At 47.6% G+C, this 19,058-nt stretch overlaps 1 protein-coding gene across 1 annotated transcript; it reads right to left on the bottom strand.

Moving 5' to 3' along the window:
* Nucleotides 1-390: 390 nt before the first annotated feature.
* LOC143973435 (Fc receptor-like protein 5) lies at nt 391-18,194 on the bottom strand. The gene is made up of 4 exons (XM_077474416.1): nt 17,693-18,194; nt 13,578-13,838; nt 8,014-8,283; nt 391-470 (listed from the first exon to the last, which is right to left on the bottom strand). Exons 1-4 carry the CDS (start codon nt 17,766-17,768, stop codon nt 391-393), a joined length of 687 nt encoding a protein of 228 aa, XP_077330542.1. The 5' UTR covers nt 17,769-18,194.
* Between the last annotated feature and the right edge of the window lie 864 nt (nt 18,195-19,058).

Here is a 19,058-nt window from a genome sequence, read left to right as displayed (position 1 = left end):
TCATGAAAAGACTATATTATCCTTCCACTTGTCTGGAATTTTTAGGTATCATTATTGATACTGAGTTAATATAGTTCAGGTTACCAGAAGAAAAAATTGAGAAGATCGGCTCTATATTGTTAAAGCTAATCAGGAAAAAGAAAGCCTGCTTGAAGGAGATGCAGTCTCTGTTGGGGCTTCTGGCTTTTGCTACAGGAGTCATGCCAGTGGGCAGAATATTTTCTAGGAGGCTCTACCTCGCTATCGCTGGTTTAAAATCCCCCTTTTCACATGTGCGATTATCCAGTGATATGAAAGAGGATTTGCTGGTTTGGTTGCAATTCCTTTCACATTTCAATGGTAGGGCCTTATGGCAGGAGGATTTCGTTCTAGATTCAGATTTCCTCCTTTTCACTGATGCAGCAGGGTCACATGGCTTTGCCGCAATTTGGCAGAAGCATTGGTGCGCAGAACGTTGGCATAACTCTTGGCTAGTAAAAGGTTACATTAAAAACATAGTCTTACTGGAATTATTCCCTATCATTGTTGCACTTGAGAATTGGGGTTCTTTTTTCAAAAATAAAAGAATTTTGAGTACAGATAATAAAGGAGTAAATTCTGCTATTAATTGTTTAACATCCAAGTCTCCGCCAGTCATTGTCCTTATAAGATACCTGATATTTAAATGCTTAAGTTTAAACATATGGTTAAAGGCTGTACATGTACCAGGTAAGGACAATGATTTGGCGGATGCGTTGTCTCGTTTACAGATGGAGCGTTTTTTTCAAGCTATTTCCGGAGGCGGATCGAGTGGGTCATTCCTGTCCAATCAATTTATGGGACCTGGTTTAAGGCCCATTTCTGCTTATATTATCAATTCTTTGGCACCTTCTACTTGGGCAGGATATCAGTGTGCCTGGTTTCTGTATGTAACATTTTTGAATATGATAGGTGAACCATTGGGTTCCGTGTCTGAGTTACTATTATTGAAGTTTCTTGGTTCTCTTTTTGAGCAAAATTATTCTTGCTCCTACATACATAAAACTCTGTCTAGAATTTCTCTTTTCTTGAAATTAAATAACATGCCGTCTTGCATGCAATATTTTTCTATAAAACAAGCTTTAAAAGGTTATAAAAGGAAAAATTTTAGACCTGATTCAAGGAAGCCCATCACCCCATTAGTGCTGGGGGAGCTTTGCTCCATAACAGATGACATTTGTTTTTCTTACTTTGAATCGGTTCTTTTTTGTGCGTTTTTTTCGGTTATGTTTTTTGCGGGCTTATGGTATCTGAGCTGGTTCAAATACACACATCTGAAGTTGTTGTTTGTGAAAGTTGAATAAATATTTTGATTAGCAGATCCAAAACGGATCAGGTAGGTAAAGGTGATTGGTTAAAGTGGTTGTAAACCCTTACAACACACTTTGACCTACAGGTAAGCCTAGATTAAGGCTTACCTGTAGGTCCAAGAAATATCTCCTAAACCTACACGTTTAGGAGATATTTGTCGAAAGACAGGCACTGCTGTCTACGGCACATGCACCGTAGAGAGCGGCGCACAGGCACACTGAGCGCGGCATCGTTAACGGCGAATATGCCGCTCGTGGCGGCTCCCGTGCGCATGCGCGGGAGTGACATCATAGCGGCTTCGTCGAATGACAGCGGCGGAGCTGCGAGACCCACCGAGAAGATGGATGCGCCGGACTACAGGGGACAGCGGTGACTTCGCTGGCTCCTGTGTCAGGTAAGTGACACATAATGGACTACTATACAATGCATAGTAGTCCATTATGCTTTACCTTTGCAGGGAATGAAAGAGGAAGTAAACTCACCAGGGTTTACTTCCTCTTTAACATTAGATGTGTGTAAGTGCTAGTATTTGCCGCGGTGGCTCTGATACGTCAATATTTATCAATTATGCCTTTGGGGTTTTCAAATTTTTTTATTCATGAATCAGGTTTACCCCTTACTAAGTACCAGTTCGTATGTGTTTTCAAGAAGTGTTTGAAGGCTCTAAACTTAGATCAGGAGCATTTATCGTCACATTCTTTTCGAATTGGAGCAGCAACAGAGGCCGCTAGATTGGGTTTTGACGTTAGATCCATTAAACAGATTGGTAGATGGAAATCGGATAGGTACCTGCTTTATATTCGTCCTAACGTAATGCTATGAACTATTTCAAGTAAAACTCGCATTGTGTGGATGATTGGACACTCCTTCATCTATTGGGCGAATTTGAGAGCTCAACAACGAGTTTATACTAGCAATTTAGGATTGGATGTTAATAAATTTAAGATTTTTTGGTGCGGAAAGAAGGGAATGTTATGGTCAGATCTAAGCTCTTTTATTTCACAGCTTCTTCTTCATTTTCCCTCTCCGGATATCTTAATTATTCATCTAGGAGGTAATGATATTGGTTATCGTAAAACCTTGGACCTTATTTTTCAGATTAGGGATGATCTACAGAAAATCCAGTTATCCTTTCCCAGTCCGGTAGTGTTTTTTTCTGGAAATTGTGCAGATAATGGGTTGGCTTTCCTATCCTTCTGTACGCCCTTTTGAAAAAAATCAGGAAGAGAGTGAATAGGGCAGTATCCGAGCTATTGTCTAGATTGGGAATGTTATCCTTTAGGCACACTGAGCTAGAGGGGGGTATTCCAGGCCTTTACAGGCAGGATGGCATCCATTTGTCTGATATTGGCTTGGATATTTTCAATGTGGATTTAAGCTCTTGTGTTGAGTTGGCCGCGGGTTGGGGTTCTGTGGGCAGTTGGCCTTAGGTCCGCCTGCCCTTTTGGGTACTTTGTTGTTGCTGCCTGAGCCGTAGTGGTTAGGCTAGCTTTAAGTTTACTGGATGAGTTTTTTGATGTGTTATTATTCCAAATACTTGTCTGCTTGTCTTATTTCAATTTATTGCATAACATTCCGGCCTGCTGTCCCATGAGTTAGGGTGTAATGCTCAATATGAACATAGATCATCGGTAGATTATTGTCAGGAACCATGAAACAGACAGAGACAGAAGTACAATCAAATCACACTTGTTTATTAATAAAAAATAAAAAGGTAAATAGGAAAAAGCGTAGTCAAGCAAGCCAGAGTCCAGTAGCCAGATCGGGTAGTCAGCCAGTCCAAAGTTCATAAACCAGATCTGGTAATCAGCCAGTCCGGACGTCAGGGATCCAAGGAGAGCAACCGCAAGCAGTATGGAAGCCAGGAGGGATGTTAGCAAGCCAGTCTTGAAACAAAAGCAGGAGAAGGTTCCTAGTGGAGAAATGAGCTGGAAGACTTTATATAGGCAGGCCAGACGAGCATCATCGGGAACAGCTGGTAACTGTGGAGAGAGAAGAGAGCTGGCAATTAGCCGACAGCTGAGCGGCCAGCCCAGAGGAGAAAGGGCTAAGCCAGCCCTGACAATTATACCAACGGGGGCACGAGATGTGCGCAAGCGCTGTGGCGGATCTTGTGAATGGGATGGATGGGAGGGTATAAATAGTTTGATTGTCCTGCCGTGCAGCCAACCCCATGAGGAAGTCAATGTATGATGAAACGTTGGGGGCGTGGCTGTGCGGCAATCATCACCAGTAATGTGCAATGTTTGGAGCTGAACGGGGAAGTGGTGAGATTGGCATCTGTGTCTGGGCACCGAGGAGAGGGTGAGAACGACGCTTACAAGCTCGCACACCTCGGGTCTGCCGTGGCCACAGTCCAAAGTTTGTGCTGTTCAGGAGTAGGGATGAGCTTCGTGTTCAAGTCGAACATACGTTCGACTCGAACATTGGCTGTTCGGCGAATTCCGAACGTTTGGGCCGTTCGCGTCAAAATTCGAGTGGCCCACAATGCACTGCGATAGCGCAATGCATTGCTGGTTCATGATTGGCCAAGCATGCACTGTGACCCCGCATGCTTGGCCAATCGCAGCGCCAGCAGCGAGGAGAGCCATGATTGGCCACAGGCATCCTGCCTGTGGCCAATCATAGCTCAGGCTGTGTAGTGCACGCCCCACACTATATAAGGCCGCCTTTGAGGCGGCCTCGTGTAGTGTGTTAGCATCTGAAGCAGTGGGTGTTCTGTGTACCTTCAACACAGTTACACACCAATCGTTTTTGGCTGATTTCCTATCTTGCTGCTGTGTAGTGGTTGTTGTCTGTGCCCTGACCGCAGTATACACCACTATATTCACCTCACCTATATAGCTAGTGATCTAGCTTTAACCACTTAACAACTGCCCATTGCCGATTAACGGCTTCAGGGCGGTTGTTTAACTCTGAGAGGCCGTTAATTAAACGGCCTCCCAGAATTCTGCTCTCGCGCGCCCCCTGGGGCGCGCACTCGAGAGCATCCGTGACCGCCTGGTCCACAGGACCCGGCGCATCACGGATCACGGTAAACAGCAGGTCATAGCGGCCGTTTACCACGTGATCGCTCCGTCAAATGACAGAGTGATCACTTGTAAACAAACCGGCGTCATGTTATGACGCCGGTTCCTCCCTCCCCTCTCTGTACCGATCGGTACAGCGGAGGGGAAAGAGATCGGTGTCAGCAGCGATGTGGGCTGCATCTGCAGTGCCCACATCGCTGCTCACCGAATTTAACCCCTCAATTCCCTGCCAATACTCTGCAATACCAGTGCATACTCTGCAGTACCCTGCCATTACTCTGCAGTACCCTGCCATTACTCTGCAGTACCCCGCCATTACTCTGCAGTGCAGTACCCTGCCATTACTCTGCAGTACCCTGCCATTACTCTGCAGTACCCCCCATTACTCTGCAGTACCCTGCCATTACTCTGCAGTACCCCCCATTACTCTGCAGTACCCCCCAATACTCTGCAGTACCCCCAATACTCTGCAGTACCCGCCATTACTCTGCAGTACCCCGCCATTACTCTGCAGTGCAGTACCCTGCCATTACTCTGCAGTACCCTGCCATTACTCTGCAGTACCCCCCATTACTCTGCAGTAACCCTCATTACTCTGCAGTACCCTGCCATTACTCTGGAGTACCCCCCAATACTCTGCAGTACCCTGCTATTACTCTGTAGTACCCCGCCAATACCCCGCCAATACTCTGCAATACCCTGCCATAAATTGCCATACCCAGCCATACTCGGAGATACCCAGCCATACTCGGTGATACCCTGAAATACCCAGCCATAGACGCCCCCCACCCCTCACCGCCCTCCGGTGCTTCTACCAACTCGCCAGTACGATCAAAGCCAGAATCTTTTTTTATTTTTTATTTCAGGCTTCCCAGCCTAGAGGTGAGATGTGGGGTCATATTGACCCCCAGATTTCACTGTAAAAAGGACCTGTCACCCCATATTCCTATTACAAGGGATGTTTACATTCCTTGTAATAGGAATAAAAGTGATCAAAAATATATTTTTGGGGAAAAAAATGTCAAACTAAAATAAATAAAGTAAAATGAACAATAAAAAAAAACAAAAAAAATTCAAGCGCCCATGTCCCCATGTGCTCGCATGCAGAAGCGAACGCATGCGTAAGCCCCGCCCACATATGAAAACGGTGTTCAAACCACACATGTGAGGTATCGCCGAGAACGTTAGAGCGAGAGCAATAATTCTAGTCCTAGACCTCCTCTGCAACTCAAAACATGTAACCAGTAAAAAAAACTTTAAAGCGTCGCCTATGGGGATTTTTTAAGTAGCGACGTTTGGCGCCATTCCACGGGCATGTGCAATTTTGAAGAGTGACATGTTTGATATCTATTTACTCAGCATAACTTCATCTTTCACTTTATGCAAACATTGGGCTAACTTTACTGTTTTTTTTGTTTGTTTTTTAAGCACAAAACTGTTTTTTCCCCCAAAAAAACGCGTTTGAAAAATTGCTGCGCAAATACCGCGTGAGATAAAAATTTGCAACGACCACCATTGTATTCTCCAGGGACTTTGCTAAAAAAAATATATATATATATAATGTTTTGGGGTTCTCTGTAATTTTCTAGCAAATAAATTATGATTTTTACATGTAGGAGAGAAATGTCAGAATTGGCCTGGGTGCTCCAGAACGCCTGATGGCGCTCCCTGCATGTTGGGCCTCTGTATGTGGCCACGCTGTGTAAAAGTCTCACACATGTGGTATCGCCGTACTCGGGAGTAATAGCAGAATGTGTTTTGGGGTGTAATTTGTGGTATGCATATGCTGTGTGTGTGAAATAACCTGATAATATCACAATTTTGTGAAAAAAAAAAAAAAAAGGAAATAGGCCGTCAGTACTTCAGGTGTGATCAATTTTCAGATATTGGCACCATAGCTTGTGGACTCTATAACTTTCACAAAGACCAAATAATATCCACCAATTTGTACTTATTTTTACCAAAGATATGTAGTAGTATGAATTTTGGCCAAAATTTATGAAGAAAAAATTACTAATCTGCTAAATTTTATAACAGAAACGAAGAAAAATTCATTTTTTCGCAGAATTTTCGGTCTTTTTTCTTTTATAGCACAAAAAATAAAAAACTGAGAGGTGATTAAATACCACCAAAAGAAAGCTCTATTTGTGTGAAAAAAAGGACAAACATTTCCTATAGGTCCAGTGTTGCATGACTGAGTAATTGTCATTCAAAATGTGAGGGCACCGAAAGCTGAAAATTGGTCTGGTTATTAAGGGTGTTTAAGTGCCCAGTGGTCAAGTGGTTAATAATAGAGCTTGCAGTCAGTAGTGTTAGGAGATAGTGCGTGCTGTCTGCGTGCTCTGTACCCAGTACATACCGCTATAATATAGGGCAGGCCCCTACTTTCAAACATCCAACTTACAAACATCTCCTACTTGCAAACGCAAGGAGACAGCAGCAAGTGAGATGAAAAAAGATGGACGACAAAACAAATTATACAGGGGTGATAACCCTTCCCTATGTTTTCCAAAAAGCTTAAAAATAGTTTTTTTGACTGGAGCTACACTTTAAAAATGTACCGGTTGAAAATGACAAACAGATTCAACTTAACACAACAAACCTACACAGTCCCTGTCTTGTTTGCACCGCCTGTATACTGCTGTTCTGAGTATATAGGGCCTGGGGGCCACACGCATTTCCTTTTTTTAATATGGGTACGGGGTTCCCCTTAATATGCGTACAAGACCCAAATAGGCTGGTAATGGGCAGGGAGGGCTACCCATGCCATTTTTCTCAATGATTTTCAACCATATTGCAGGAACCAGATATAACATTAAAACCGCAAGCAGTTTTAAATGGTGTTATTTCCGTTTAATGTCATTTTGTGCAGGGACTGTTCTAAACACGGGAAACACGTGGCACTTCACAGGCATACTACAGACACCCCCCAGGCACCATATTTAAAGGAATATTTCACCTTTTTTTTTTTCACTTTAATCGTCATTAAAATCAGTGCTCCCGCCAAAACGGCAGTTTTTAAAAAAATTTTTTGCAGTGACCCATGTCCCCTGAGGCAGGAGGCAGGTCCCCAAACCCTTTTTAGGACACTATCTTGCATATTAGCCATTAAAATTGCACTTTCCATTTCGAACGTTCGAGTCCCATAGACTTCAATGGGGTTCTAACGTTCGTACCGAACGCGGGGGTCGTTCGCAAGTTCTGGTGCGAACCGAACCGGGGGGTGTTCGGCTCATCCCTAGTCTTCAGGCAACTTACATTGACTTCTATTACAGAAGTCGTTTGCAAGTCATAATAAACTAACCTAACGACAATTCGTATTTCGTATGAAACAGAACGGAATTTCGGACACGAAATACGAAGTACGAATTAATTTTATTACGAATCGAAACGGAACAGAAAGAAACAAATTTATTGACGGAGCCCATGTCTACATGGCGCACCCCTAAACCTTACACTCTGTACGTAGTGCAATCCTGATCTCTACACTCTGTACGTAACGCACTCCTGGACCCTGCACTCTGTGTGTAGCATAATCCCGAATTCTGCACGAACGGCTCTTTGTAGGAAACTATACTGCTGATGCAGCAGTCAATAAAATTGGAGTTTGACACCCTTGCTTTATACTATCTCCCAGCTCTTGATATATACTTACTTTTTAGATTTATTTCTTGGCTTTTCTTTGTCACAGTGCTCGTTTTAGGTGTCACAGCACAGTAATATTTCCCAGAACGTTTTCCGGCCGGAATTGTGCTTTGATTAGCCAAGCTGAATCTCTGAATGATCTGTCCATCTTTGTAGATCCCATACAACAGTTCTGTTTTCAGTTTGTATTTCGAGGCAGTTGCCTGACATTTTATAGTCACGTTATAACCTGCTTTTGCTGGATTTGGGGTCACGCTGATTACAGGGACTGTGAACAGTTCTGTAAAAACACAAATGTCACAGGGTAATTGGTCGTTCTTTTATGAAGGAAAAAAACAGAGCCATGAGCAGAAATGGCTGCCAACCATGTACATATTTAATTACCTACTTGTCACGTACCTTACAGCGGAGTCAGACTGTTGAGGGTGGCCTCTCGCACTTTTCCGGTCTCCACGCCCCTGGAGATGGGAACAGGGAGCGTGAGGACAACGAAAGGGTGCAGGTGCCTGCAGATGGAAGTTGAAGACCTTGGAGACGCTGGGTCCTCACGGTAGAAGAGGTGTAGACTCAGGCCCGGATTGGCCATTGGGCAAACCGGGCACTTGCCCGGTGGGCCGCGGCCGCCGGGGCCGCCAGGCTGCAAGTCCTTGCGGGGCTTGAGCTGGCGCCGTTCATCCAGCCTCTCCTCGGCCTCTCCTCGGCCGCCCGGCTGCTTAGCCATCGGCGCCGGGGGGAGGAGCTAAATGTCACTCCTTCGGCCTCTGCTCGGCTGCGCGGCCGCCTGTATAGCTCAGCCGTCGGTGCCGGGAGGAGGAGCCAGAGCGACACCTTGGAGCCGGTGAAAATGTGAGTTCAGCCCCCCCCAAACTGCACAGGAGGAGCGGTGGGGGCGGCTGCATATAGAAAAATAATTCTCTCCATGTTTCTCCTGCAGTAGCGGAATGCCTGCGAGAGGGAGAGGAGAAGCATTCAGAGATTGCAGGAGGAGGATGGAGAGAATTATTCTTCTATATGCAGCCGCCCCCACCGCTCCTCCTCCTATCCTGCTTCTCTCTGCTGCTCCCCCTGGGCTCTCCACCGCACCCATACTCTCTGCCATCCCCTCATACTCTCTGCCATCCCCTCATGCTCTCTGCCACCCCCCCATGCTCTCTGCTACCCCCCCATACTCTCTGCCATCCCCTCATGCTCTCCGCCACCCCCCATGCTCTCTGCTACCCCCCATACTCTCTGCCATCCCCCCATGCTCTCTGCCAACCCCCCCATGCTCTCCGCCACCCCCCATGCTCTTCACCTCTCCCCATGCTCTCCGCCAACCCCCCCATGCTCTCCGCCACCCCCATGCTCTTCACCTCTCCCCATGCTCTCCGCCACCCCCCCATGCACTCCGCCACCCCCATGCTCTCCGCCTCTCCCCATGCTCTCCGCCACCCCCCTGCTCTCCGCCTCCTCCCATGCTCTCCGCCACCCCCATGCTCTCCGCCATCCCCCATGCTCTCCGCCATCCCCCCCATGCTCTCTGCCGCCCCCATGCTCTCTGCCGACCCCATACTCTCTGCCAGCTCCACCGTGCTCTCCGCCACCCTCCCTGTGCTCTCTGCCCACCCCCCATGTTCTCCAACACCCATGCTCTCCGCCATCCCCCCATGCTCTCTACCTCCCCCCATGCTCTCCACCTCCCCCCATGATCTCTGCCACCCCAATGCTCTCTGCCGCCCCCATGCTCTCCGCCACCCTCATGCTCTCCGCCAACCCCCCCATGCTCTCCGCCACCCCCCATGCTCTTCACCTCTCCCCATGCTCTCCACCACCCCCCATGCACTCCGCCACCCCCATGCTCTCCACCTCCCCCATGCTTTCCGCCTCCCCCCATGCTCTCCGCCATCCCCCATGCTCTCCGCCTCCCCCCATGCTCTCCGCCATCCCCCATGCTCTCCGCCTCCCCCCATGCTCTCCGCCATCCCCCATGCTCTCCGCCATCCCCCATGCTCTCCGCCATCCCCCCCCATGCTCTCTGCCGCCCCCAAGCTCTTTGCTGACCCCATACTCTCCGCCACCTCCCCCCTACACTAGATGTGTGTGTTGGCGGGTTCTGGGACCCCTTCTACTGTTAGCCCTTGTACACACGGTCGGAGTTTCCGACGGAATGTGTCCTATCGGACCGTTTTGTCGGATATTCTGACTGTGTGTGGTCTCCATCGGACTGTTTCCGTCGGAGTATCCGACGGACCAAGTTTTCCAACTTGTACATAAAATTTTCCGACAAAATGCTCCGATCAGACATACTCCGATCATGTGTGGCCTACTCCCACGGACAAAGTGCCACGCATGCTCAGATCAAATTCCTAGACCAAAGCTATTGGCTACTAGCCTGAACGTAGTCCCGTCGTAACGAAATAACGTCATCACGTTATGTACAATCGGATTTTCCGACAACTTCTTCCGACTGTGTGTATGCAACAGTTTCGGACAAAATCCGTCGGACAAAATCCGTCTGACAAAATCCAACGGATTTGGTTGACAGAATGTCCTACCGTGTGTACAAGGGCTAACATAGACCCAGAGGCTTTCTTCATAATGCTGCAGTCTATCTATCTATCTATCTATCTAGCTATCTATCTACGCTATATTGTCAAAGTATTCGGACACCTGACTTTACACACATGACCTTTAATGACATCCCCGTTTTAGTCTGTAGGGTATCAATATTGACCCACCCCTTGCAGCTATAACAGCTTCAACTCTTCTGGGAAGGCCGTCCACAAGGTTTAGGAGTGTGTCTATGGGAATGTTTGACCATTCTTCCAGAAGAGCATTTGTGAGGTCCGGCACTGATGTTAGACAAGAAAGCCTGGCTCGCAGTTTCCGCTCTAATTCATCTTAAAGGTGTTCTATCGGGTTGAAATCAGGACTGTGTGTAGGCCAGTGAAATTCCTCCACCCCCAAACTCGCTCATCCATGTCTTTATGGACTTTGCTTTGTACACTGGTGCGCAGTCATGTTGGAACAGGAAGGGGCCATCCCCAAACTGTTCCCACAAAGTTGGCAGCATGAAATTGTCCAAAATGTCTACCTCTCCTCCTTTCATCCTTATTATTGTGTCTCTCTAACTGCCCGTGCCATGCTTCCACACCTCCATGTTAACAGTTCTTTCCAGGATCGGCTTGCAATATGGTCGTATGGAGCGCATGGCATCCTGCGGCTCATCTCGCACATGTCCCATACGATTCTACATTTGTCCGTATAAAAAAAAAAAAATCAAGATCACGGGGGAAGGCTTTTTTTTTTTTAAACAAATGAATGTAACATCATAAGGCACAGGCACAAGATGAGCAGTATGCGGTTATGAGCTCACGTAGAACGTACAACAATACTGCAAGGTTTTACCAATTACGTAGGAGATCTCCCTAAAGGCACTGGTGATGTTGCCTTCTCAGGGGGCATTCATTTGGTCGGAGCTACATCATCAGTGCCTTCAAGAAAACCAAAAAGTTGACACAAGGCTTTACGATTACTTTAAATTTGATGGTTCTTCCTATAGTGATGGACAGGGGCAGGCTGGGCCGGGGGGAAAGGGGGGGCAATTTCCCCTAGGCTGCCCTAACTTATGTTGAAGTTAACTTATGTTAACTTATGCTGCTGCCCACTGACATTTTTTTCCTTCTCTAGGAAGCTGGGCTGGGGGTACGGCTGCCACGGCCGTCCGCTTTTGCTTTCTGGGAGTTGTAGTCTGCGCCCAAACACAGAGGAGACTACAACTGTAGTCTTTGATGTGGGGAGCGCCAGGGAGTCGAGACTCGTGGCTGGCTCAGTGCTGGCAGCAACTTTACCCCAGGACCAGGAGAATCACCCCCCCAGGAGGACAAGGCATGCAAGGACCTACTGAGCTGAGATGCCAGGTTTGAGACACTGACACCCCCAGCTGACCCCCACATCCCATCTCCCCCCCTATACGCTGCGTTTGCCCTGCCCCAGTGATCAGGCTGCATTGGGTAGACACTAGTTAGGCTGCATTTATGGACAATGGTGAGGCTGCATTGATGGGCACTGATCAGGCAGCATTGATCAGGCTGCATTGATGGGCACTGATGAGGCTGAGCTAATGGGCACTAGTGAGGCTGCATTGAAAAAAAAGGTGGGCATGGATGGTGTGCTGATTCGGTGGCTCAATGGGCCACTTGACTGGACTTGTCCCCCCCCCCCCCAGGCCTAAGGCTGCCAGCCCTCCCCTGGTGATGGAGAGCATCACAGACGGTGGAGCACATGATTTTTAGGACCATAGGACACTATCGTGAGAGACTACCTTGGATGTTGATTATTACTGTTCAGGGCTGGACTGGGACAGAAATTTGGCCCTGGACTTCATCCAGACCGGCCCACTTACAGTTTGAGTGTTCCATCAGCACTCCCTTACATCAGAATGTCCCATCACCACCCCCCTTTCAACAGAGTATCCCATCACCAGCCCCCTTTCAACTGAGTGTCCCATCAGCACCCCTTACATTAGAGTGTCCCATTATCAGCCCCCTTACATCAGAGTGTCCCATTATCAGCCCCCTTACATCAGAGTGTCCCATCACCAGCCCCCTTTCAACAGAGTGTCCCATCACCAGCCCCCTTTCAACTGAGTGTCCCATCAGCACCCCTTACATTAGAGTGTCCCATTATCAGCCCCCTTACATCAGAGTGTCCCATTATCAGCCCCCTTACATCAGAGTGTCCCATTATCAGCCCCCTTACATCAGAGTGTCCCATGAGCAGCCCCCTTACATCAGAGTGTCCCATGAGCAGCCCCCTTACATCAGAGTGTCCCATGAGCAGCCCCCTTACATCAGAGTGTCTTATCAGCACCTCCTTACATCAGAGTGTCCCATCAGCACCTCCTTACATCAGAGTGTCCCATGAGCAGCCTCCTTACATCAGAGTGTCCCATGAGCAGCCCCCTTACATCAGAGTGGCTTATCAGCACCTCCTTACATCAGAGTGTCCCATCAGCACCTCCTTACATCAGAGTGTCTCATGAGCAGCCTCCTTACATCAGAGTGTCCCATGAGCAGCCCCCTTACATCAGAGTGTCCCATGAGCAGCCCCCTTACATCAGAGTGGCCCATCAGCACCTCCTTACATCAGAGTGTCCCATCAGCACCTCCTTACCTCAGAGTGTCCCATCAGCACCTCCTTACATCAGAGTGGCCCACTGAGCCATCAGCCCACCGGGAAACTCCCGGTAGTCCCAATGGCCAGTACATGCCTGTTACTGTTATTCGATCACTTGATGTATATGTTTATTGGATGTTTTCTTTTTTCTTTCTTCTATTTATCTTTTAACTGTTTGTATATCTCATAATGTAGATTTTGGAATTTCCATTGTTCCCAGTTTTTTTTTTTCTTTCACATCCCTGCCACTGTCACCCACTCCTTGATGGCTTCTCCAATCACTGCGGAGCTTCTGAGTGACAGCGCTATCCCACCACAAAGCTTAATACAGACCAAATCGTTAAAGCTCTGGGCATAAATAGGAGAACTGCAAGCGATAAAGACCCGCTCATCCCAAATTCAGCATTCAGACCTTACCTTTGACTTTTATGGTGGCATACGCTGTGGACTGAGAGCTCCAGGAACCCCAAGATAACTCTTTTATACAGCTGTACAAACCAGATGCATTCATGGTAATGTCTGATACCATAAACAGAGGATCATTATTCAAATTAATTAATTCAGCTTTATTTTTGTAAAATTTACTCTGTGATCCAGTAATTCCAGGATTGTGGTGACATTTCAGAATCAAGCGATCACCTTCGTGAATATAGAGTGCTGTCTGCAGGATCAACTGGCCTGAAATACAGAATCATATAAGTTGTGTATTAGAGCAAGGGTAACTCAAGAGTGACCAGTGCCTGATAGACAGGCCCACTTGGCCCAAGCCCAGCGCTGGTTATCTTTTTCACCATACTGTTCCGCTCCTCTCTCATCGGCCATTATAGGATGTGGTGACTTAGGATCAATCTACCAAAAGTTGCTATTTTAACCGCTTCAATACCGGGCACTTTTACCCCCTTCCTGCCCAGGTCAATATTCTGCTTTCAGCGCCGCCGCACTTTGAATGACAATTGGGCGGTCATCCAACACTGTACCCTTATGAGCTTTTTTAACACAATAGAGCTTTCATTTGGCGGTATTTAATCACCACTGTGTGTTTTATTTTTTGATAAATAAACTTTAAAAAAAATTTATAATTATAAAATTTTACCAATAAATAATCTTCATAAGTTTAAAGAGAAAGTAAACCCTGATGAGTTTACTTCCTCTTTCATTCCCTGCAAAGGCAAAGCATAGTAGCCCATTATGTGTCACTTACCTGACACAGGAGCCAGCGAAGTCGCCGCTGTCCCCTGTAGTCCGCCGCATCCATCTTGTTGGTGGTGTCTCGCAGCTACGCCGCTGTCATTCGGCGAAGCCGCGGTGACGTCACTCCCGCACATGCGCACGGGAGCCGACACGCGCGGCAGCTCTGTCGCCGAGAATGCCGCGCTCAGTGCGCCTGTGCGCCGCTGTCTACGGCGCATGCGCCATAGACAGCGGTGCCTATTTTCGGGCAAATATCTCCTAAACCATATAGGTTTAGGAGATATTGCTTGGACCTACAGGTAAGCCTTAATCTAGGCTTACCTGTAGGTCAAAGTGGTTTGTAAGGGTTTACAACCACTTTAAGCCAAACTGAATTCTGCTACATTTCTTTGGTGAAAATAACCCAAATCAGTCTATTACTTAGTCTTTCGAAAAGTTATAGAGTCCACAAACTACGGTATATATTTGGTATAGATACTGTATCTGAAAATGGATCATTCCTGATGTACCAATGGCATATCTCATTTCTTGAGGCCCGAAAATGCCATAACAGTACAAATTCCCCCTAAATGACCCCTTTTTGGAAAGTAAAAAGAGGTCCCCCGAAGAGGATTGGGACTTTGAAGGCAACTAGATATAGGAACAAAAAAACAATTTTATGGAAAAATGATTTATTGAATATTATCATTAAAAAGTCAATGTATGCATAACACTACAATGTAGTAAGCATAGGAGGTGCCTGAGAAATTTCTAAAAAATGTGATCCTGGTGGTTGGATTCAAACAGTGGTGGCCCATCCATAAGGGGCGTAACAGGTGCCGCCCCCCTCATCCCTGCCCCTAATCTACATGCTGGGTGTTGGATGCATGGATTCCAATGGGGGGGTGTTTTTTTTTTTTTGCAGCACGTGATTAGAGCTAGGCTTTAATAGGCTTCAAAATAGGGTGGGCTCGGGGCACAGAGCACACCGCCCGAAGCCCACCCAGTTGTGCAACAATAGCGAATGAATATTGAATACTTAGTCTGCCGAAAAGTTATAGAGTCCACAAACTACGGCATATATTTGGTATAGATACTGTATCTGAAAAATGATCATTCCTGATGTACTGATGGCCTATCTGAGGGAGGAGACGCAGGGGAAGCCGGTCGCCCGGAGGGAAGCCAGAGGAGAAGCTACTCTGGCCGCTGGGAGGAGACACGAGGAGAGAAGACTCAGGGGAAACAGGTCTCCTGGAGGGAAGCCAGAGGAGAAGCTATGCTGGACACTGGGAGGAGGAGGGAGGAGATGCAGGGGAAGCCGGTCGCCCAGAGAAAGCCAGAGGAGAAACTACTCTGGCCGCTGGGAGGAGACACGAGGAGAGGAGACTCAGGGTTAACAGGTCTCCTGGAGGGAAGCCAGAGGAGAAGCTATGCTGGACACTGGGAGAAGGAGGGAGGAGACGCAGGGGAAGCCGGTTCGACCGGAGGGAAGCCAGAGGAGAAGCTACTCTGGCCGCTGGAAGGAGACATGAGTGGAGGAGACTCAGGGGAAACAGGTCTCCTGGAGGGAAGCCAGAGGAGAAGCTATGCTGGACACTGGGAGAAGGAGGGAGGAAACGCAGGGGAAGCCGGTCGCCCAGAGGAAAGCCAGAGGAGAAACTACTCTGGCCGCTGGGAGGAGACACGAGGAGAGGAGACTCAGGGTTAACAGGTCTCCTGGAGGGAAGCCAGAGGAGAAGCTATGCTGGACACTGGGAGAAGGAGGGAGGAGACGCAGGGGAAGCCGGTCGCCTCTGGCCGCTGGAAGGAGACACGAGGAGAGGAGACTCAGGGGAAACAGGTCTCCTGGAGGGAAGCCAGAGGAGAAGCTACGCTGGACACTGGGAGAAGGAGGGAGGAGACGCAGGGGAAGCCGGTCGCCCAGAAAGAAGCCAGAAGAGAAACTACTCTGGCCGCTGGGAGGAGACACAAGGAGAGGAGACTCAGGGGAAACAGGTCTCCTGGAGGGAAGCCAGAGGAGAAGCTACGCTGGACGCTGGGAGGAGGAGGGAGGAGATGCAGGGGAAGCCGGTCGCCCGGAGGGAAGCCAAAGGAGAAGCTACTCTGGCCGCTGGAAGGAGACACGAGGAGAGGAGACTCAGGGGAAACAGGTCTCCTGGAGGGAAGCCAGAGGAGACGCTACGCTGGACACTGGGAGAAGGAGGGAGGAGACGCAGGGGAAGCCGGTCGCCCGGAGGAGAAACTACTCTGGCCGCTGGGAGGAGACACGAGGAGAGGAGACTCAGGGGAAGCCGGCCAGAGGAGAGGCTACGCTGGCCACTGGGAAGAAGGTGGGGGGGATGCAAGGCGAGAAGATGCAGGGGAAGCTGGTTGCCCTGAGGAAAGCCAGAGGAAAAGCAACGTTGGCCACCGGGTGGTGGAGACACGAGGAGAGGAGACACAGGAAAGCCTGGGGTATGTATTGTGGCCGGGCGAATGGTTGGTAAAAGTCACAATGGTAACTTCATCTAATAAAAAAGGATTGTCTATGGTATTGTTAGCGGTGAAGCTATGTTGTTCATTGGATATTGAATTTCTTTAGCATACTGCACAATCTCTGAGTAATGTACAAATCCTCTACACACTTATTTTAATACGTCCTTAATACATGTACTTGAGGTGCTTCATTTGAGTGTTTTTTGTTTTTTGTTATTAGGTATTTTTCCTTTTATACTTTTTTGTTATTGTTTGATTGCCTATTGTCTTTTAAATATCTGGGTAATAAAAATTACCTGATTAAAAAAAAAAAAGTAATATCATACAGCAGCATATTCTATCGGTCAACGACAGATTAAAATTATCAGCAACAATATATAACCACCAAGTAGCACTTCTGTAGTACTGGCCGGCAACATGAAATAGTAACTTTTCAGGTGGCTCCAGACTTTCATCATGAGTGGTGTAGCCAGTATGGCCTAAACTTAGGGCCGGGACAAGGGGTGGACGGGAGGGGTGGCTGTCCTGGGTGCAGTGGTTTACTGTAGGGATGGAGGCGCCTTCCTTCTGTTTCAACGCTGACAAGAGTAGTGACAGCAGCAGCACTACTCCTGTCAGCCCAGTGCAGAGAGCAGTGAGGAGAGAAGCGGTGCAGACTGTGCTCTCTCGCTTTCTGCCACTGCCTGAACTCATTATGCTTTTATGGCTTTTGGCTAAGGTTGGCTTTGCCCAGCTGTCCCTGAGACAAGAAACGGGGGTACACCTTGTTACCCTCTGCTCAGGTGGAGCTCAGGGTTTCCTCCGCCCCTGAAGATGTATCTCTGCGACATAGCAGTATGTTAGTGACAACTAGTACAGTAAGTCATTGGCTTGTTGGATTAGCTCACCTTCAGTCACATTCAGTGTGACCATCTCACTTTTGCTACCATCTGGGGTCTGACAGTGGTAATTTCCGCTCTGCATGACGTTAGCACTTGGAATTTCGTATATATATTCCCTTTATTCCCTCCAATCTTCTCATTGTTAAAGAACCAGGCGTATTCCGTCTCCTTAGGCTGGGAATCACAGGTCATTTTAATTTTCTCTCCTTTGAAGATCGTACTATAGTTTGGGCTGAATTTCAACACAGGCCTTGCTGCAGATCCTACAAAATAGCACATCAGATGGGTCATTTATCAAGACGACATTGCAGTAAAATATTTTTAAGCAGATATAATCAATAGAGATCTGGAAACATTTGACCAGGGAGGCCAACGCAACCAAATGGCCCTTTGATGGCAGGGTCTGAATGGGGAGCAGAAAGTAATACACCACCCATGAGGCTGCCCCTGACTGCAGGTTCCAGAGTGACGTCTGAATGGGAGAGGATCACCAGCCCAACATGCAGTTTTTTTACTGTCTTGGAAGCAAAAAAACCACCTAACCCCCAGCCTAATCATTCCCTAGCATACAGTGCCTTGCAAAAGTATTCATACCCCTTGAAATTATCCACATTATGTCATGGCACAACCAAAAATGTAAATGTATTTTATTGAGATTTTATGTGATAGACCAAGACAAAGTGACACATAATTATGAAGTGGAAGGAAAATTATACATTTTTTAAATTTTTTTTTACAAATAAATATGTGAAAAGTGGGGGGTACATTTGTATTGAGCCCCCTTCACTCTGATACCCCTAACTAAAATCTAGTGGAACCAATCCCCTTCAGAAGTCACCTGATTAGTACATAAAGTCCACTTGTGTGTAATTTAATTTCAGTATAAATACAGCTGTTCTGTGAAGCCCTCAGAGGTTTGTTATGCCACGTACACTCGACCAGACTTTTCAAGGGACTAGGTCCGATGGTCTTTCCAACGGACTTTCGGCGGAGTTCCGACAGACTTTCCGAATGAACGAACTTGGCCACACACAATCACACCAAAGTCCGACGGATTCGAACGTGATGACGTATGACGTACGACCGGACTAGAATAAGGAAGTTCATAGCCAGTAGCCAATAGCTGCCCTAGCGTCAGTTTTTGTCCATCGGACTAGCATACACACGAACGGATTTCTCAGTCCGGCGGAGTTCCGGTGGAAAAATTTAAAACATGTTCTGTTTCTAAAGTCCGCCGGATTTTTGGCAAGCAAAGGTCCGTTGGAGCCCACACACGATCGAATTGTCAGACGTCGGACCTTTGCTGTCAAAAAGTCCGATCGTGTGTACGTGGCATTTGAGAACCTAATGCCGCGTACACACGACGGAATTG

The sequence above is a fragment of the Lithobates pipiens genome, unplaced genomic scaffold (assembly GCF_037356315.1).
Source record: "Lithobates pipiens isolate NorthernLeopardFrog02 unplaced genomic scaffold, aLitPip1_a1.2 Scaffold_82, whole genome shotgun sequence".
NCBI lineage: Eukaryota > Metazoa > Chordata > Amphibia > Anura > Ranidae > Lithobates > Lithobates pipiens.
The sequence above is the reverse complement of the archived record's forward strand: the minus strand, read 5'-3'. Positions and strand labels throughout refer to the sequence as shown.

Coding starts and splice junctions, on each gene's coding strand:
- LOC143973435 (XM_077474416.1), bottom strand. CDS start 17,768: ATGCAGAGCGGAAATTACCACTGTCAGACCCCAGATGGTAGCAAAAGT. Junction 8,284..13,577: donor TGCCACCATAAAAGTCAAAG/GTAAGGTCTGAA, acceptor GTGTTTTTACAG/AACTGTTCACAGTCCCTGTA. Junction 471..8,013: donor CCAAGAAATAAATCTAAAAA/GTAAGTATATAT, acceptor ACCTTTTACTAG/CCAAGAGTTATGCCAACGTT.